Source organism: Argiope bruennichi, chromosome 1 (assembly GCF_947563725.1).
Source record: "Argiope bruennichi chromosome 1, qqArgBrue1.1, whole genome shotgun sequence".
Classification (NCBI taxonomy): Eukaryota; Metazoa; Arthropoda; class Arachnida; order Araneae; family Araneidae; genus Argiope; species Argiope bruennichi.
The window spans coordinates 47233148-47255407 of NC_079151.1; the positions used below are offsets into that span (position 1 = coordinate 47233148).

At 24.2% G+C, this 22260-nt stretch overlaps 1 protein-coding gene across 1 annotated transcript in view; it reads left to right on the plus strand.

Moving 5' to 3' along the window:
- LOC129981666 (centrosomal protein of 152 kDa-like) overlaps window positions 1-22260 on the plus strand; it is a 29378-nt gene that overhangs the window by 475 nt on the left and 6643 nt on the right. The window contains exons 2-15 of the mRNA XM_056092603.1: window positions 1265-1401; window positions 3236-3278; window positions 4281-4572; window positions 5652-5798; window positions 7698-7837; window positions 8815-9015; window positions 10271-10418; window positions 11005-11096; window positions 12938-13032; window positions 14980-15148; window positions 16729-16857; window positions 17857-17966; window positions 18810-18938; window positions 21633-21805. Coding sequence (XP_055948578.1) covers window positions 1265-1401; window positions 3236-3278; window positions 4281-4572; window positions 5652-5798; window positions 7698-7837; window positions 8815-9015; window positions 10271-10418; window positions 11005-11096; window positions 12938-13032; window positions 14980-15148; window positions 16729-16857; window positions 17857-17966; window positions 18810-18938; window positions 21633-21805 — 2005 coding nt within the window. The remainder of the gene's footprint in view (window positions 1-1264; window positions 1402-3235; window positions 3279-4280; window positions 4573-5651; window positions 5799-7697; window positions 7838-8814; window positions 9016-10270; window positions 10419-11004; window positions 11097-12937; window positions 13033-14979; window positions 15149-16728; window positions 16858-17856; window positions 17967-18809; window positions 18939-21632; window positions 21806-22260) is intronic.

Sequence of the window (22260 nt, forward strand, 5' to 3'; positions counted from 1 at the left end):
TATAAATAGTTATTTTTTTTAATCGTCGAAATTTTCTTTCTGAAACTGTTAGGTCAAGTTTTTTTCTGTAGAACATTTTTGATTGCAAATCAAAGCTTATGGAGCAGTTCGTAAGTATCAAAAACTAATGATTGCACTATATGCATATTTTTGTACTCTTAATTTCAAAATGCTGTTTATTTTATGATTCACCTTTCATATCTTGTCACATTTTGCATGTGGCTACAAAATGTGCAATTTTAATTGAAATAGTGCAATATATAAAGATAAAAAAAGAGGAAGAGAGATTTCCGTAAACAAAGAAAGCATTACCATTTATTCCTTTAATTATGTTTAGTCAGTCAAAATTACTATTGCTGTTGTTTCTAATGACACTTGTGCTAGACAAGCCCACTGATTTTATGAAGTCAATTGTGGATTAAATCAAGGGAACGTCTCTTGTTTTATTTTGTTTTGTTTTTATATGAAGTTGTGGATTGCTGAATAATATGCATTTGCTGTAAAAGCTTTTTACAATGACAATAATAGTTACAAGATTATATAATATGCAGTCCAAAATTATTTTAAAGTTACAGAAAATTACCTTAAAATTCATTTCTTTTTTCTCATGTGATAAAAGTCTTTACCAATTTTTTAAAAGATCTGTGATACTAGGGGGAAAACAAATGTATATCTTTGCCAGACATCCAAACTGTGCTATTGTTATACATTTTTCATAATTGTTAATATTACTTCATTTAATATTTGTTTCATATAATATGAATAAATCTGTTTTAGTGAAAATATTTTAATGTTATCTATTTTACTGTTCCATTTGAATCTGTATTAGTGTGTGTATATATATATACTGAATTACATTATCAAAGCATTTAGTATTGTTGATTGAGGTTACAGAAGTTGATATATTTCTTTTGTATGAATTGTTTTGGAATATAACTTTATAAAAATTATCTTATCTTGAATTATATAGTTTTTAATAGTAAGGCTAACATTGCCTGAGAAGGTATTATAGAAATTAATAGTATATCTTTCAATAAATGTTGAGTATCATTTGATGCAGATGAATCTAATTAAAAAAGTCATTTTGATCATCCAATCAAATTTTTTAAATAAGATAGTATTGAAACATTCATTTTCACAAAATTTAATTAATCATTGTTCATTATGGTTTGTATAATAGTTATATCTGGAATAAAAGTTTATAAGTTTTTGCATTTTGATTGAAATGCTAAAAAAAAGATACTAACAAATTTTCTATTTGCAGATGGATGAAGAATTGGTAAATGCCTTTCATGACATCTATCAAACTGAAAGTGAACATGAATCTGAATCTGAATCTGAATCAGACTCGGATTCAGAAACTGAGGATGAAGATGAAGAAAGAAATTATCGCAATAATAGGTAAAGAAGAGTGGCGTAATTAAAATATATTTTTTAAATAAAAATAGCAATTTTAAACTAATGTGATTGCAAGGTTTTTTTAGATATATATATTTTTTTTAATCTTTAAATGTTTTTTTTAAAACAATTGTTAAAAATTATGCTTTTGTAATGTGCTACTTACTACTATAATAAAAGTTTGATCTAAAATTTTCAAATAATTTAATTGTATTCTGGATTTTAATATTTAATTTACATTTTAGAGCACAGAGGAATAATGAAATTAAATTGCATTTGTTGACGACTGTTTTTATAGCAAAATTAAAATGAATTTCTAAAATATTATAATAATTCTATGTGTAATTTTTACTGTCAATATCCCTTTGTCTCAACTAATACAAGGCTTACAAAAAAGAATAAGAGACATTAGATTGGAGCTTCTCAGGAAATTAAATTAAAAGGTAAATAAAAAAAAAATGTCCATTTTATCAACTTAGCCTTATTAGACTCCTAAAAAAATGAAGAATTCACAAAAAAATCAACAAAAACTATTTTCAAAACATTGCAAAAGAAGACTACAAGTATTATGGGACTGGCAGATAATACTTGAATAGCTTAAATCCAGTAATCTTGTCAAGATATAAATTGATTTTGCAGAAAAATACTATTGTCATATCGATCAAGACATTAAAAGTTTAACAAGGCTTAATCATTGTAGTAGGTATGTTTGCCTTCCATATCTATGTCATTGCTTGTTTAATTGATTTTTGAAAAATTGTTATCATACCATGTATCATTTTCATCCTGTCTGATCCAATAGTTCCTTTCCAAATGACAGACAAAGTTTCCAATGCAATGAATATAAATAATTTTTAAGTGCAAATTTTTCAAAGAAATGGACTACTGTTGTTTGCTAAATACTACTGTTATTAATGGACTTATGTAACCTTTTCAAGGGCCATTAAATATAAAATTAGTTTTGTGCTGATTATCAAAAATGACAAACTAAGGATTCAAGATCATTACATTTTAATATCAAATATTCTACACAGAGATGTATTGTAAATATGTGTATGTTCTTTACTAAGTATTCAGTTTCATTAATTCAATAACAAAACTAAATAGTTTTTTCGAGGGGGGGAAGAGGAATGTGTGTGACAGTTTTGCATAGACTTTCTGATTAAATTAATCTATGCACATTACTGAAGAAAAATAATGCTTCTCAAAGCAATCAAAATATTTATTCATATTTCAGCAAGTAAATTTGTATACTTTGGCATCAAATGAAATTTCAAACTGACTTAATATACTGAAACTTTACAGATAGTTTTCATTTTATCAAGAAAGATTTCACTTTTAAAGTTCTTCTGTAAGAATATAAAAAAAAGGGTAATTGTTTTTTATTCTTCTAAATATATTACATGCAGTAATTATTTTTTGATAAATAATATTCTATACCATATAAGTAGTGAGAGTAAAATTAAAAGATGAAGTCAAAGGATTCTTAATTTATACCTTTTTTTCAACCACTTTGCTTCTAAAAATATTCTTAAAAAATTCTATGATTTTAATTGTGTTTGTACAAGGAAATAAAATAATTAGTTACAGCTATAATTAATGAATATTGTATGCTGTACTGGTGCAAATCAGTTCAGGAATTGTATACATGTTTGAAGATTTTAATGAAAGCCCTTTCTTACAATTAATTTATTATACTTGTTAAATAATTTTAACAAGTATAATAAATTGCATTTGCATTATTACTTACTAAATAATTTTAAATTTTGTACTTATTTCAATAGCATTTTAGATTATTTTACCAGTAAAAAAAATTCTTTTAACATTTTTCTTACAGATCTTTAACATCAGAAGAGGATGAATCTTCAGCCTTTTCTGCAGTAAGGGTTGTTTTATTTTATGTTTTTATTAATTTTCTGCATAACTTTGATATGAAGAATTTGCTTCCATAATGCTTTCTGCTTTGTTGACTAGCAATTGTTTTTCTGCTTTGCATTTGTGAATTATATCCAATTTTTCTCAGTATAATAAATTTATGATTGAATCTTTTTTAAGAGTTTTGGAAAGAAATTTATTAAAAATATATTTTTCTCAAACATTTGATAACTTGTAATAATACTATCAAACATGTTAAGTTTCTGAAATATTTCAAAATATCAAAATTGATTTTTGTTTGTCCAATATATGTTATCAACTTCAAAAGTCCAGTTTTATAAAATTATTCAAAGCTTCAGAATTTGTGCTAATGTTAATTAATGTTTTTTATAACTATGTACATAAATAAAGCTTCAAATATTCAGTATTTCATTTTAAAAAATTTGATGCATTTAAAATGGAAGCAGCAACTTTTTTAATCTCCCAAATTTGTAATTGCAAGTTCTGCATATGTCATTTTATACACTTTTTATATATAAATGTATTAAAATGCTAACTTATAGCTTCTAAATGCTGGCTAATTTATTTGAATTACTATACAGTCTACATCATATTGGGTAATAATGCTTTAATAAATAGACCAATATAAAAAGCCCATCTTTCCACAATGGTCTTGTTATAGATGATGATTGGGCTGATTTGAAATGACGGTATCCCTTCATCTTCTCAGAAAATGCTATGTTTTCCTTTTGTGGTTCACATTAGTTTCATCTCCTAAGTGAATGATACATTTATCACATTATTTCATCCTCTGTGTCACATTTTTTTTTTTCCCCATTTTTCTCTATCAATTTAAACATTTATTTTGATAGCATTCTATGAATTTTTATTCATTGCATAGATTTGTCTTTTCTCCCCTCTCCTCATATGTTATAAGCATTTTTTTTCTGTATATTTTAAATTTTCACTTTTATTTTGTTTATGTGTATTTTGATTTTTGTTCATAGGCAAACACAAATTTCCATCGAAAGAGTTATAGTGAATATGAAAATGGACTCAAGAAAGAAGATTCTTACAATAGAACTGTTGAAAGTGATGCATTCAGACCTTCTCATTCTGTAGTAAATTCACATGTCTCTGATGGATATGATGGTGCATTAACTACTGGAGATACAAGTCAGTATTCAGGTCGGCCAAATTATCCTAATGGAAATATATCAGATTCTGATGCCAATCATCATAGAGAACTTAGTAGTGTAGCACCCATAAATTCTGCAGTGACAAGTAATTCTTCCATTGGTAAGGAATAAATATTTTTGTTTTTTATTTTCAATAAATTATTAACAAAATTTGTAGCATTTTAGTTAAATTTTTATTTTTGTATTAATTTTTTTTTTAATTCTTTTCCAACATTTTTCATTTAATTTTAAGCACTTTTATCCTTTAAAATAACTTCAAAGAGTGTTATTATTATTTCTAATATTTAAGTATGTAGCTAAGTTAAATAGGTTAATTTTGGATTTAAATGTTTTTGTCTGTTGAGTAATGTTGGGATTTCTGTTCAATAAATAATATTACACACTATGCTTGTTTTTGAAAATCCTGAATCTTGCAAATTAGTAGATTATGTATTTAATGGCAAATTAATATCCACGATCACTTACTACTTCACGTGCAAAGAATTATTGGAACTCAAAACTGGAAAAAATGCTTCACTTATTTTAGACAAAATGGATGTGATTTAAAAAATTCCATATTAAAAAAAGAAATGATGGGAATCCTTCCTTTGTTCTAGAGAAAGGAGAAGTAATGATTAAATTAGATATTTCTAAAATATTTTTGTGCTTTAATTAGATTTCTTCATTTATATTAATAAATAAATGAGTTATAGTGCATTAAAATTGAAATTTTTTTGTAAAGATATTTTAAATGCAGAAAACTAGAAGCATTTTGAAGTCCTTGTGCTACTCTTAAAATAAAATTGCAATTTATTGTCTAATATGTATGTAGAGTATCTTATTGTTTAAACTGTTAAGTTGGAATTAAATCTTTGCCTTGTAACTTGCTTGAAACAGATATTAACTAAACATATTTCAGTCCCTTCTCAGTGTAAATTTTGTTCAACTGAAGTAATATTTGTAGAATTTGCTGTCAAATATATTTTTAGCATTCTGTCACCCTCTTTAAGTGCTTTCTAAAATTTTACTTTTGATCTATCTAATTTTAAAATAGCAATGCTAAAATATTTGTTTTTACAATTTAAAACAAGAAAGGAAAAAATCTCTTGTTGGTAATCATTAGTATCTCCATCCACTGTATGTAATGCTGTCTTTATTTGTATTTGTGTGTGTATATATATAGTAATTTTGTTGTTACAGATTTGAAGGAAGAATATCGAAAACTATACATCATATATGAGACAACTTTTCAAGAATTAAGTCAATTAAAAGCAGAAGAAATGAACTATAGAAAGGAAACTGACAATACAATTCAGACTCTGAAACTAAATTTGGATCTACTAGAGAGTAAATTTCCTTTTCTTTCATTAATAATCTCTTAGATTTGTTTTTATTAAGGAGTTCTATTATATATTTCTTGAAAATTTGAAAGTGGACATATTCCTAATTTATAATTATATTATGCAAATGGTCTCACTCTTTCGATGAAAATACAGGATAGTCATAATATAATGAAAGATGTGTGGATGTTTATGTAATAAAATTCAAATTTTTAAAAAAATCTTCAGACAAATATAACCAAATTGGTTCTCTATACTATTTCAACAATAAGGTTTTATTAATGTAAATAATAATGATAAATTTACATTTTCACCTCTCTCTATAATGTGATACTATACACATAGTTTTGCAAATGTGTTAGCCAAAATAATTACAAAAGCAACACATCATTACAAATCTTTTACAAATTTCAATTTGATATCCTCTAGAATTACAACTGGAGCTGCTGTTATTCAAAATTCATTTTGGCATTCTTATGGTTCAATCACTTGTTTTGTTACTACATCAAGACATTGTTTCTAAATTTTGTGATTCCTAAATTGCAGTAGCATTTGTATCTGTAGTTTATTATATTCTTGCAAGATGAAACACCTCTTAAAATTGCATTATATGTTCAATAAATTTTTTGGGAATATTTTTCTGATGGATATATAATTAATCTTACATTTCCTTACAAAGGAATATTGCATTCATGACATTTCATTCCTTGTAGTTTATGCATATTTGGTTACCAGGAAATTTTATTTACAAGGAGGACATTGATAATCTAGCCATTTTGTTTGATCAGTGTTAAATGATTCAAGATTCTTGTATTATTAATAACATACAATTCACAAACTTGGCTTAAATATATGTCATTGGTAAACAGAATCTAGTGACTAATATGACATCTGCGGTATTAATTTCTGGTTGTAATAAACATGATATTTTTGTTAATTAATTACTATTAATACACAAGTACCATGCACAATTGTGTAGTAGTATGTGTAATCCACAAAATGCATTTTTGGGACATTTGAGAAATCAACTCATTGAACAAATGCAGCACTAATGCTAAAATAAAATTTATTATGGAAATTGATTGCTACAATTCTTTCAACTGAGTAGATTAGCTTAGTGTATAGTACCGTATTAGAATTATTGGTTTTTTCTTATTATATTAATGAAATAGTTCAATAACTTCAAAATTAAGCATAAAATGATATAAATCAATTAATATAATTATAATTAAATTATATTGTCTCAATATTAAAAAAAAGCAAAAAAAATTATAAAATTAATTGCTTTTTTTCTTCAAAGTTTCCAATTCTGCTGTGCATTTCAAAGTAAATATGTAGTTTCTAATGAACTGGATGCTTAGATTTTTAAAGCATTTTCTTTAAATTACAACTTCACCTTGGCTTGATTAATTTTTTGTCTTCTAGAAGATCAATTTACTCGTACATAAATCTAATTTTCTATTTTAAACTTTGACTTGAGCTCAGTAAAAAAATCTTGAATCTTAATTAAATAATTCATGATCAGTTATATTTTGCAATATAATCTAAAATTCGTTTATAGTTTATTATACTATTTTAAAATGTGTTAATAGGTATAAGCAAATATTCAAAAGGTATTGATAAAATATTGAAATAATATTTTTAACTAAATAATTGGTTTCTTAATCTACTTAATATTTGCTTTTAAATTTTCTTTCAATGTAACAAAAGATTTTTCTTTTTGAGATTTATTCATATTATACTTTTTTATAGTAACATATGTACTGTTATTCCTTTATATATTCAATTAATTTTCTCTATGATCTGGACCCAAAAATATTATTTAGCTTTCCTATTAAAAGTGATGGCAAAAATATCCATCGATTTGGCTTTTGTTCCCCTTTACTTATATAGATTATTTTTTTAGGTGAAAAGAATAAACTGTCATCTAATTTACAAGATTCTCAGAATTTAATTTCTGATTATGAACATGAGAAAAATAAATTGTTGGGAGAAGTAATGTCTTTGAATTCTCAGCTTTCATCTGTATCTAGAATAAAAGATGAAGTAAGTTTATTTAGATTAATTCTGCAATGATAATTTTTGTTTTAGCACTGAATGGTAAAATCTTTTTCTACTTTTATGTTTGTTACAAGATTGTTTCCAAGGTGTAGGTTGGTAGGAATTCAACCTACTTCTTAACTTTTTTATGTAATAAATTATTTTTTCATGAAGTTTATTTAAAATTTAAGTTTTTTGAAAAATCAATTTTAGTTTTTCTAAATAAGAGAGAAATTTTCATAAGTCTAAAGTAATAATTAAAAACTTCTCATGTTTTTTGTTTATTTGGTAAAATGATAACTGTATCAGTTAAAATAATTACTTTCTTTTATTGAAAGAGTTTTATGTGAACTTCTGCAGTTTAACAATGCTTTTCACATAATAGGAATTTTTTTTTTCCATGAAGTTTTTATTACTTTTTCTGTGAAAGATGTTTCTTCATTTTTCAGTATTATCATTTTTATTCATTTATTTAATCAAAGTTGAAAGATAATTGTATTGGTGTTAATTATAGGCAAATATATATTTTTTTTATTGTGCTAATTTTGTAAACTTTTTTAATTTTGGACTCAATGTAATGAAAAATTTTAAAAATTGTTAATTCTGTAAATTTTTAAAAGCATGAAAAATTATGTGTTCATGGATTTTTACTTAAATCTGTCTTTCTGCATCTTTAATGTGAAAGTTAAAATTTCTCCATCATTTTGTATAAATCTTCTTATAATATTACATTTAAAACGATGCTAAATTATTATTTTTTGTTTGTCTTTGATGAAATTTTTATTTAACTAAATATTTCAGATTTAAATTCTTTTAGTATCATCTGTGAAAGTTATTTTATTGCTAAAAAAAGCACTTCTGACTTCTTTTATATCAGTTTCATTTTGTCATACATGCAAAATAATTTATTTATATTTTTGTGTGTAAATTTTGTATATATTTATTATCAGATATGCATAATTAACTAATTGTTTATATATTAGATTCAAAGTAAATTGGAAAGTTCTCAATTTACAATCCAGTCATTAGAGAAACAATTGAATGAATTCAATAGAGCTGATCACATGTCTCGCCTTCGTGGTCATCATAACAGCATTTTAGAAGAAATGAAACTGCGTCATGAGAAAGACATTTTGAGTTACAAAGAAAATATTGATAATTTGCAGTCAAAATTAAATTCAAAGGTATGTATTCATACTACATTTATAAATTTTTGTTACTTTTTTGCAAATAGACATGATTTTATTTTGTGTTAGAACCTTCCATTTTTAAAATAGTTCCAATTAAAAGCTGTCCCTTATTCAGAAATATACATATTTTACCATTTATATGTCTTTAAATAAATGTATTTGTAAAGATATATAATCAAAATTTTAATAAGCAACTTTGATTATTATGAGTTAATGCTATTAATACAAATTTATGTAAAAGTAATAAATTTTCATTAATAATATCATTTTTTAGTTTAAAATTAAAAGTTTTTTTTAAGAGAATATATGGTGTATTACTATGTAGCGTTGAAAATGATAACTTTTTTAAATTAAATTTGTTTCATGAAAGTGAGAAAAATCATAACTTCATTGGGTTTCTTGAGTATTAAATAAGCATTTATTTGGTGTGATATATGTTAAACGGGTAAGGATTTAATTGCTGAAATCTTTAATTGTAATTTGACTTGTTGATAAGTAGTCAGCTTTAATTAATTGAATTAAGTACATTAATGGTTTTTCACTGACAGTTTTACTAACAAGATAATTCAAAATTTAAGTTCTTGGATTGCATAATTAAAGGTAATTCTATATGCTTATTGATCTCATTAATGAATCTGTTTTACCCAAAATAGCTGGAAATTAATTGCTCTCCCTGTAAAGTTTTCAATAAGCATATGTGAAAGTGAACAATGCATATAAAAATAAATAGATTTTCTGAATGTCATATATATTATATTAGAAAGTTAAATAATATCAAATTACCTGTTAATGTTTTGTTATGTATCAACTTATATGGTTTGAATTTTGTTGTCTTCTTAGTTGATTTGGTTAATTATTTCAGCTATATTATATTTGTACTTATTTTTATTTTTTATTTTAAAATATATATTATGCAGTTTCTTTAGTTTGCAATTTTTTAATTGATTATAATAGGGTAAAACCCTCTGTTTTTTATATGTTTTAAAACTGGTTGACTTTGCCTTCAATAAAACATAAATTTCATTGTTGTCTCAGTAAATAATATACCATTTTGTGTAAATATTTATTACGTCTGAGTTAAAATATTTAAATATGGAATTAGAAATTAAAAAGTCCAACCGCTTTTTTTTTTTAATTATTTATATTTCACTTACCCATGATTCTTTTTAAATAAGTTTCATTTTTGGGTGATCTATCAAAATTTTTATGATTTCAGTAACTATACAGCTCTTTGATTTAAAATTTTTAGATAGAAGAAGCTGAAGATTTGGCTTTAAAGAACTCTGAATTACAAAGAAAATATCAGCAGCTGCAAATTGAAAAGGCTGAATGGGTTAATAAAATGTCTGAAGAACTTGAAGTGGCTCAGAAAAAATGCCAACTGTTCCTTGAATCAGGTATTTTCTTTTTTGTCTGTTTTAAGTTAGTTTAAAATTTAGAGATATTAATATTCAGTGATAGTCGACTTTTAAACTGGATATTCAGTATTTCTATTTTTGAATTTTAAATTCAAATCTCTGCTGTAGAAAAATTTTTCTGTTCCTTTTTTTTTTTTTTTTTTTTTCTTTCAGTTTTTTAAATTATTGTAAAAAGTTATATTAAAAATTAATAAATTTACTAGTTAAAAATAATTAATTAAATCTTACTACATTTTATAAATTTTTTATCTGCTTAAAATAAAACTTTTTTTATAAAAAAATTCATCTGGTCTTTTTTTTTTTTTTTTTTTTTTTTTTTGCTATTTTTCCAACCATTTTTTTTTAATTATTTTCACTAATATAATTTTGATTTGATTCAATAATTCAATCAATTTTTATTCTGTAATACATGTTACAGAAAATGTTTTATTCCGTGAACATAATTTGTTCCATGGCAATAATAATTTTATGAATTATTTGTTTAAAAAAATTATTAGCTTATATTGTATTGATTTTATCTATGGAAATTCTGTGGAGACAGACATTTTAATCTTTCTTTTCTTAGGTACTATTGAAGAAATTAATCGCTTAAAACTTCAAGTGCAGCGTTTGGAAGAAGATAAGTCAAATATAGAAAGGGAAAATTCTTTATTAAAAGTATTGACTTTTTTTTTTCTTTTAATTTTTTTCATTTCATTATGAAATATATATCTGTTATTGTTTTGTTCTTTACATCAACATATAAGGGTTTGCCCACTCTTTCATTGTCGAAGAATTTTTTATAAATCATATTTGTGTCTAATAATGTTTAAAATTGCGTTTTGAGATAAGTAAATAGCGAATGTGGTTTGTGAAGTTTTTATATGTCTGTTTACCTATATATTAATAGTACACAACTTATATTATTCTCAGTTTTGAAATATTTATAATTTTAAATGTAATTTTAAATCTATGATGTTTATGCATGTAAAAAAAAATGAAGTGACTTTGTATTGCAGATATCATCTAAAGAATTTTATGGTTATTTGGAATATTTGGTTTCAAATTATTATATTTATTATTGATATTTTATTAAAAAACTACGATATCTTTAATGGAGACTCTTATCTTATATTTTTAGGTACCATATGTAAAAAATCCTTAATTTGTTATAAAATAATGCATATAAATTTTGTATAGGAATATTTTTGTCGCATAACATAGATTCATCAATTTGTTGACAATCACCAATGTCAATCACAATATTTATTATGCTTTTTAATTAAAAAAATTAAGCTTTGATTTTGATGTGACAACTTATTAATTAATTTCATGTACTTTAAAGCTTTGTCAAATTTTACATGGCCCTTAATTGATTAACAGCATTGCAAGAATGAGAAATAAAATACTTCATAAAATATTTTAAACAGTAAACAAATTTTTTAATATATGTTTTGCCCCCAGTTTTTTTAGATTGATTATGCCAGAATTTTGGATAAGGTTATCATAATTCTTAATAATAGATTTAAAACATGGGGGGGGAGTAAACAACAATTATTAAAACACAATAAAGAATAATGCTTTACTCTACATTTGATATTACCATTATTTAATTCTAGTCACCTTCAGGCAATCAGTTCGTTTGACAGAGGCATTGGTTTAATTTAAATATAACTTTAGATATAACTTCGTATTAAAGATACCATGAAATTGTGAGATATTAAAGATCTGTTTAATTATCTTATGCATGCTCTTCTCATTGTGTATATGAAACTTTCTAATGGGGGTTGCACTGTTAAAATTATAAATATCTGGTTCATCTGTCTTCTAAATTTTGCAATATTGTACCTTCACTTTTCTGTTTCTCTGGTATATTACACTTATATATAATAAAATCCTTCTTTAACTTTCAACAATAGAAGAAAATCATGCAATTAAGTATTTGATGAAATAATGAAAATGGTTGAATTTCAGGGCAACAATATAATCTATGGTTAAAAATGAGACAAAAAATAATTTTTATAAAAACTTGTCGAAATTCAGCAAAAATTTACACAACTATTAAATTGGTATCATTGAAAAGACAATTTTTGAAATGGTGTAAAATTAATTTTTGTGAAATAATAATTTTGGAAGCTATGGTGGAAAAATGGAAAGATTCAACTTAATTTTCAATCAATGAAAATTCTTAAAATGTCGTTCCAAGTTGCAAATTATCACTCTTCAAGTTATACATGTGCCATATTTGATAACTGTAAGTCAAATGTTCTGGCCTACAGACCACCAATACACACTCACACACATTCATTGTTATTATTAATCAAAATAATAGTATTTTCATTGTTACATATTCAACATAATTTAATACCTTTTCATTTTAGTTTAAATTAATTTATGAATCTTGCTCATGCAATTGAAATCCAAATTTTAAAGATATCTGATTTTAAAAAGTTTTCTTTAATAGGGTTAATCTTATTTTTTAGTTTGCATTATATATTTTTTTTTTCTCTTTATTTTAGGATGAAATTAAGTCATTAAAGGCAGAATTAGATACTGCTGAAGCACTTCAAAAATTAGCATTTTCGAAAGGAAAACAAGAAGCATCAGTGAAAGGGTAAGAAGATTTTATAAGCTATATGCACTTTTACTTTTGCAGCTTAGTTGTATTTGTTCTTTTACTTTAAATTTCAATAATACATTCATTGCTCAGTGGATTACTTCAATGTAATGTATTGTAAAATCTTGGTTCTGAAGGTGAAAAATTGTTAGCTTTAGTTAATTGTTGTCTATACATTACATTTTATTATATTTTACATTATTTTTTATTATTTTATTTTAATATTTTATGATGCAGGATAATTATGGGCAGTTGTCTTCATTGCAAATTATTGTAATTTCTATCTAAATTAATGTAGAAAGAAAACATTTGAATACAATAGAGAAAGAAGCTTAAAATTTTATTATTGTATTTAATAATTAGTCTTTTTTTTTTTTTTTTTTTTTGCATTGCCATTGATATATTACCAATTTTATTTTTTATTATACTTTATACCTTGGAGATTTCAAAGAAATAAAAAAATTTAATGTTTGGGTAAGGGGGGGGGATCTACCTCCTTTTTAAATAGAGTAGACAATATATATTGTTTGCTCTTAAATGTAACCACTCATCTTCTAAGATAAACCATCCCAAATATCACTGGTAATGAAAGCAGCAGGATTTGCTCAAAGCAAATAATGAAATTCACTATTTTTCTCATTAGCCAATAATCTTAGATATACATTGTCCTGATATAATTAACTATTCTTTAACCTCTTTCTCAGTGAAAGGGGGAAAAAACAAACGTATTTTTGCCAAAAAATAACAACAACAATAAAAGTAAATAATTGAATTACTGGAAATTTTAGAATAAATAATGTGTTATCATTAAGATTAAATTCAATAAGGATCTGGAACTAGGCAAAATGATGTACCATTCACCAATACAACATTTTCCATAGTTTCAGATTTCTAGTTTTTAATAAAAAAGTTTTATTGTAACATATTATTGATTAAATTTATTTATACAGTGGAATATGGTCTATCCAAAAAATTTTAATCTTCTAAGAAGATTAAAATTAAATCCAAACCAATATTCTCATTTATATGTATATATTCTTAAAACTCCATAGATGAAATATTATCCAGGTTTAAGAGATTTGATCATGTACCAAAAAATGGGTGGTTTTCATTTTAATAGCTAATTTTTCTGGTCATAAATTTTATAAAGAAAAATAATTATGTATGGATGGTTGAATTGGGTTTGTTATTAATTCATTTTTTTTTCCTTGAATTTTCTATTAATATAATTTTTGTTTTGTTTTAATACTTTAAACAAAACAATGATCAAATTATATTAAATTTAAATTGATATTATTGGTTGATTTCTCAATTAATTATGTTCTACATGCTATTCAGTGCTAATTTATTAAAACTTTTTAATTAAAATTATTGCCATATAATTTAATAAAATGAATTTGTTTATAATATTTTAATAGCATCAATCAACATGAAAAATGAAAAAAATCTTTATCCAGGTTTTTAATTTTAAAATTTATCATTTTCTCTTACTGTGTTCAATTTTTTTACCCTGTATTTCATAATTTGAATTTTGACTTAATTGTAATTTAGCATTGTTGCAGCAACTCCTAATTAATCAAATTCCACTGTATTTATTGATTACAATTTGTTCTCATGTAAAGTATTTTTGTGTAAATTATTACCTCATGTTTCAAAATTAATCAAGAAATTTAATCAATTTGTTGAAATGTTAAACTATGATTTGTTATTGGAGAATTGTGATTAATGAAGTTTTCAACAGATAATGGAACTTTATATACAGACAATCATTTCTGCTAGAAAATATCTTACATGTGCATACATATATATTTTAAAGTGAATTCAATGTATAAATTAATTTCCTTTAGGATCAATTAATTTGCTATTCACATATCTGCAATAAAATATTTTCCTAAGATGCTTTTAATGATATGTTTATTTATGTAATTTTTATTATATATTTAGACAAAAAGATATGAATTTGCAACAGGAATTGGAGAATTCATTAAAAAATGTGAGATCACTAAGGTCAGAAAAACATTCTTTAAAAAAGCAATTGAACAATACTGAAATCGAACTGAAGGATGCCAGCAAAAGGGCTGAATTATTTGAATCTCAATACATAGAATCAAAGGTAAGCTTAATAATCAAATGCAACTCTTCTTTCGTTTGCTGTCCAAATTTTATTATATGTTTGTAAAATTGAGTTGATGATTTCCAAAAAAATATTTTATTTTCATCTTGCCTTCTTTTCTACTTTAGAGATAACTTTTTTGTTGTATGTAATATATAAAGTGACTTTTTCAGACTATTAATGTATATAGAGAGAAATTTCATAAATTCACTTAAAAATTTTAAAACTCTACTACTTACTTTTTTATTTTTTCTGATTTGATTACGACAAATAAATTTATTATCAAATTTTAATAAAAGGCCAGTTATAATTCAGTATGCTAATGAAATGATTTTAAGTAGTTTTATTTATTAACATGGTGTATAAATAGGGACTTATATGGTGTTTTGATCTTATTCATGTATTTAAATTAAAAACAATTTTTGTTCCTTTTTTTTATTTAATATTTTATAATCCTATAACAATAGTATTACAATTAAAAAGAAAATTCTTAGTTAGAAAGCATATTTCTTATTTATTTTGTCTCTGATTTGAACTATTGTTCTTGTTTCTAAATTTTATGCAAAAATTTTACTTTTACAGGTATTATCTTTATTATTATAGAATCTGTGTCCAACTACAGTTTATGTTGAAAATCTTGAAAAACATTTATTAACTCAGTCAAAAATAATTTGTTTTGTGATATGGCTTAAACTGTCTTTGAATTTTAATAATTGTAATTAAAATAAATAGAACAATACCTTTGTAATAAAGAAATTCAGCTAAGATGAAGAGGAAATGTATAATGGATTACTGATGATGTCATTCATTGCTATAATATATATAGATAAATATTCATCCAGTTTAGAAGTGTTTTTTGTTTTGTTTTTTCCAATTTATGTTAATTCTACCTTAAATAATATTTAGACTAGATACATATAAAATGCAATGTGATTGACTCAATTTGAAAATGTAAAATAGTAAAAATAAGCCATTAGCTGTGAATTCCATATCTTGATTATATATACCATATATCTAATAATTATTTAGTTTTGAGAATTAAAACAAGCAAGTACAAAATAATGCAGTAGAGTGGACAAAAAAATGAAGATTAATTTCTTTCTCTTACTATTAATGATATTATAAAAAACATAATTTTATACAGACATTTCAAACTTTCCACTTTAGTAATATCTGAATCAGTTTAATATAGGTTTCATTTTTCTCCTGATGTCTGAATTATAAATTTTGGAGGGTAAATGTAATGAAAGTCAATAATATAAGTTTATAATAACTAAAATAACACGAACATGGTTTTAATTTTTCTAATGAAAGTGAATAGTCATCAGCCTTTGAATTTTTAAATATTAGATAAGAAAATAAAAAATATATATAAATAAAATTTTGAATCATTTGTACTTTAATAAAATATGCATTTAATTTAGAGACTTGGAGATGTAAATTTATTCTTACTTTAACAAATTACATAAAATATAACTTAAAGTTTGTATCATATTTTAAAATCTAATTAAGAGCTTCCTATTTCTATATTACATATTGTTTTAAATAAATTTTGTTTTTAAACTTTAATTATTTTGTAGAAAAGACTGGAGGAATTAGAAGAAAAGCTACACTCCATTTCTTCAAATGAATCCACTACAATTCAATTTTATGAAAAAAAGATTCAGAATCTTGAAAATGAACTGAGCAATTTGAAAAAAAGTGTATATGTAAGTAATATGTGTAACTGATAATTATATCAAAGATCTTTATTTTGCATTTATTTTATTAAAATTGTAGGTAGTATTATTTTTTTATTATTTGAAATACATGTCATATAACCATATAAATATATTTACAATAGAAATAAATATTGTCTGTTTGTATCTGATCCTTTAAAACAATATTTTATAAGATATTCAAAATTATTATTTCTTTGTGTCATCTTATTTGAATTTGCTGAATTGTGCTGTGTTTTGTTAATCATTGTTGTGCTACTTATATTAGTCTATCATTATTAATGTGTTTTACGCTTATTTGCAAATATTGTGTAACTTAACATATATAATTTAAGTATAAGTATATAAATTTACTACTGGAGTTTGGTTATCTGGAAATTTAATAAACTAAATGGTTTTTAATCTCATTTAAGTTATATGATTGAATTTTGTAAATATGATGAAGGAAAAATTAATTTGCAAATTGCTGGAACTGAATAATTATCTTTAAAAAAGTGTTTGAAGATCACACAGATATTTTTAATTATGATACAGTTGCAACTTCGTGAAACATTATTTGAACATATCACTACAAATTGCTGAAAAGTTTTTGACCAGATATTGTACATAGGTATAGGATGACCATTAAATAACTTGTGATATTTAGAGTTCCACTGTACAGAATCTGTTCTGACAATTATAATCAAATGTGATCTGCTTACTATTCCATCTATAAAAATTTGATTTATGCAAAAAAAAAAAAGTAAGCAAAAATCATTAATTGCAACATGGTGTTTTTCAACAATTAATATCATCAATTAATGGAAAAGTTTACAGGAATTTTCGATTGCTATTACAAATTTTATTTGTGTACATCCAGATTTCTTGATCAGAATCATATGAAAAAAAATTGGTTATGCATAGTGTACATTTTTTTTTTTTTTTTTTTACAAAGCAAAATGTAGTTATGGTATGTTTTATATAGTGTGTTTGATGAAATATGTATTTTAGGATGCATCCATAAATGAAAAAATGTTGATTCAGAGTAATGAAGAACTGCAGAAAAAAATGACAGAATTAATTCAAAAGCACATGACAGATAAAATACAAGCAGTAAAAACGTAGGTTTTCTTTATTTTAAATATTTTTACTTTCATAAATTGATTTGCATGATAACTTCTGTAATATATATTTATCATGTAAGCATTTATATAATTTGATAATATTCAAACTGATGTAATTATCAAGAGTATTAATTACTTCAACTGTAGTGATCCATATCAGGTCAAGATTTTAGTATGAATTTATATAGCTAATTGTTCCTAAGTTCTGTTGCTCTAGTGAATTCAAAAAGATGATGAAACTTTAAGTTTTGATTTTAATGAACTGCCTGTGAATGAAATATTTGATTTGAACAAAATACTTATTTACTTAAAATCAAATATACTATATAATATTTCAATTTTATTTTAAAAAGTAAGACTCTTAAGAATAAAGTTTTTATTATATAAATAGTTAAAATTCCATTTGTAACTGATTTTAATTGTTTATTATACTTGATTCTAAACACTTAAAATATATTGATTTTCCATAGTTTATAATATTTTGGTAATGCTTCAAAATAGGTTTTTAATCTAGCTTTCAAATCAGAACAGCTGTGAAAAAAGTAGTTTTGTTTTATCTAAAGGGGATGAGCAAATAATGCAAATTAACTTTATCTAAAATTATTGCGCTTTTTTTAATGCATTTCTTAGATACTTAAAAATCTTGAATTCCGAATTTCCTAAATTGCAAAATTTTACTCTTTCATTTACCAATAAATATTTTATTTTTTACTGAAAATATTTTTATGGTTTTAATAGTTTACACTGCATAATTTTATACATGTCCTTCCATAATTGGATTTGAATCTTGTTACATTTTGTTGTTTTGTATTTAAAATATGTTTGCATACTTGCATTCAGGTGTCAAGAGCAATTGCTTGAACTTCATGAAAGTACTCTTCAAAAAGAGAAAGAAAAAATAGAAAGCAAAGCTAATGCAGAACTTAAAGATGTATGTTTCAAATATGAAAATAAAATATCTGAAATGCAGTAAGTAACATAAATAATAAAACAAAAGGATATTTTGAATGTTTTTATGTGCTACTCTAGTGATCTAAATGTTAAACTTTATATTATAATTATTCTGATATTTGAATTTTTTTTTTCTCTTTTATTTATATCTATGTCTTACTCATTAATGTCCACATTATTCTAGAAAATTGTTTGATGGAAATAAAAACATGTATATCCACCAGTAAAATACACACACAAACAAACACACACACACACATATATATATATCACACACCAGTCGTAGAAAGAACTCGGAAACTGGTGGCAACCAAATTATATTCAAAAGAAAAGAATAATCTGGATTTTAATGGAATATCAGTTAATAACTAGATGCCTTTATTGCAGTATTATTGGATGTGTTTAGTTTCATTTAAATCTCTTATATGTATAAATTCTTGTTCATGATTCCATTTACAACATTTTTTAAACAGCAAATTAACGTTGACATTAAAATCATGTTATTTTATTTGTCTTATACCTATAACATATCTTAACTGAGTTGAGTCTCTTAACATCCTTGTGTTTTTAAAAATATAACTATCTTATTTATCTCTTCTAATTTTAATGTTACTGTAACTTCTCTATACATTTCTCTTGTATACTACACAGATATTAAATAGAATATTTCTTCCTTAATTTTCAACAGTGATAAAAAATCAAGCAAATAAATATTTGATGAAATAATAAAAATTATATTTATTTCACTGCATCGATTAAATTTATTGATTAAAGTTATGCAAAAAAATATTGTTAAAATTTGCTGAAATGCTTGAAAAATTTGTCGGACATTTTGTCATTAAAGAGGTCATTTTTAAAATTATAAAATGGCGTAAAAATCAGTTTAGAACAATATTTTCTGAAGTTATGATGAAAAAATATCAAAATTTTTTTCTTAATTTTTTTTTTCTTTTTATTTTAAAAATCAATCTGAATTGCATCTACCAAAGCACACAGACAGATACAATTGTGTTGAAATATTGAATGTTTTCACAATCAATGACGAGATTCAGTTTTATTATAAATAGAGATTTGCCAGATCAACGTTTTAGAAGGGACAAACTAAATGTACAGACTAAATTAGAGCAATTAAGTTGCGATAATTATGTAATTAGTGAGAGGAATCTTATTTGATGTTTAAATTAACACTAACATATCATGACATGAAAAAAAAATTATCTCATATTTATGACACTATTATACAGTAGTGTTTTTTAAAATTAAGAAAATGTTCAGTTTTGGTTTATTTTCAGAACTATGAAATTTTTTTAATGAAATTAGATATGTAATTTACTCAATATACTGAATATATTGATAATATATATTTGCTCAATTATGAATGAAAAGTGCTTTCTCAAAAGTAGAAGCGTTCTCAATTATGCAGAGTTACTTTTCTGAAGTCATAGTTTAGATGCAGAGTTTCTAACTAAATTTTGATATCGGAAATAAGGCAGTTTATATGTTCCTGTCACAGTTAGTACCAACAATCTTTGTTTTCATGTTCTGGAATGGAAACGCCAGTTGCAGTAGTTTCTCAAAGCTATTTCAGATATGCTACAATGATCTTAAGCTTGTAGACTGGATCTTATTAGCAGGATGGTTGACAGATTCATCCTACTAATATCCTCATGTCAACTGCAAATCCTTTGCAAAAGACATGTTAGTCTTGTGCAACCATCCAACATAATGCCTGTCAAAACAATCAAGTTTTAACTGCTGTATAGTCTCTTTCTGACATTTTGAAGGACAAATTGGGGTCCCGAATGCTCACCACATAAAAATATATGGAGGATCAATAGATCAATTAAATTAAAACTTGTCAGTGAATAGTTAGTACTTCTCTGGTCTCCTTCAATATCAGTGTTTTCACATTATGCTACTTGAATTTTCGCACAGCCTTCTAGAAAGAATGACCTTGAAATTTGCTTGAGTTGTAAGAACTGAGAAGTCTTTTCTTATTGAATTCTTAGAACAATATAAATCTTGGTCATCTTAGATGAGCATTTCCAAAATTTGCTCTCTTTCTATGGATCAAATATCTTTAAATGCTTTTTATAAGTTATATACATGTGCACTTGAGTCAGTTAAGCATTCAGCAGTTTGCGCTTCAGATTATTTTGCCTAATAATGAAAATATCAGTATTTTGATATTACCTTTATTCCATCATTCAAAAATAGTAATTATACATTTCAGTTGGTATGTTTTCCGTATGTACACCGCATGGTATAGTTTTCAATATTCTATTTAATATTGCAAAACTATACCATGGAATATTCCTGGTATAAAAATGAACAAAGTTCTGAAATTGCAAATTGTGTCTGAAGACCCCATATTTCTAATAACTGCATGTACATTTATATGTTTGACAATTAAGATTCACTTATTTGATTTATTTTATCTCTCTTTAAGTTTCTCAAAAAAATGAACAAAATATGTAAACCTTGGTTTTGAATCAAGATAAAACAAGATAGTGTTGTACACATCATGTTGTAATGATTTTTTTTAATTCTTCTAATTTTATTAGTTATTATGATATGTATTTTGAATTTCATGATGTTAAATGTTTTATTTTTCAGAAAGGAAATTAAAGCTTTAAATGATGGATTATAAGATTCTAAAAATCAGTATTTAGCTCTTTAAAATTTTATAATGTTAAATGATTTATTTTGCAGAAAGGAAATTAAAGCTTTAAATGATGGACTGTATGATTCTAAAAATCAGTATTTAGCTCTTTACAAAGAAAATCAAAACTTGCAAGCAAAGTTTGATGAAATTTCAAAGCCTAAAGAAAGAGAAGAAATTGAAAAAGAAATCCGCTTAGAATATGAAGGGAAGTTAATTGGAAGTAAGATATTATCTTTTAGTGCATGTTTCGCTATTATCCTAATCAGTAGAGTTTGAGAAATGTTTTATTGGATTTTTAATAGTTTAGTGCATGATGTTGCTTTTCACTCAGAATTATTAAAAATAGATTGCCTCTTAAAGTTTGTTGTTTCAGTTTTATTTATATCGATTATTTTTATTCAGATTATTTTATAATCATTTATTACAAAACTGTTTTTTGTTTTCTTTTTTTAGATAAATGCTTATCAGTAAATATATCAAATTATACATTAGATACAAATTTACCTGCAAAAAAATCAGAACAGTGCGTGTTTTATTAGCAGATAGTTCAAGAGTGCTCTGTGTTTGATAAATCAATCATTTATACTGTTATTAGTTTTTTTATTTATAAATTAATGCATGATTTGTACTTGTTCATCATATTCCATTATTTCTGTTGTTAAACAAAGCATTTAA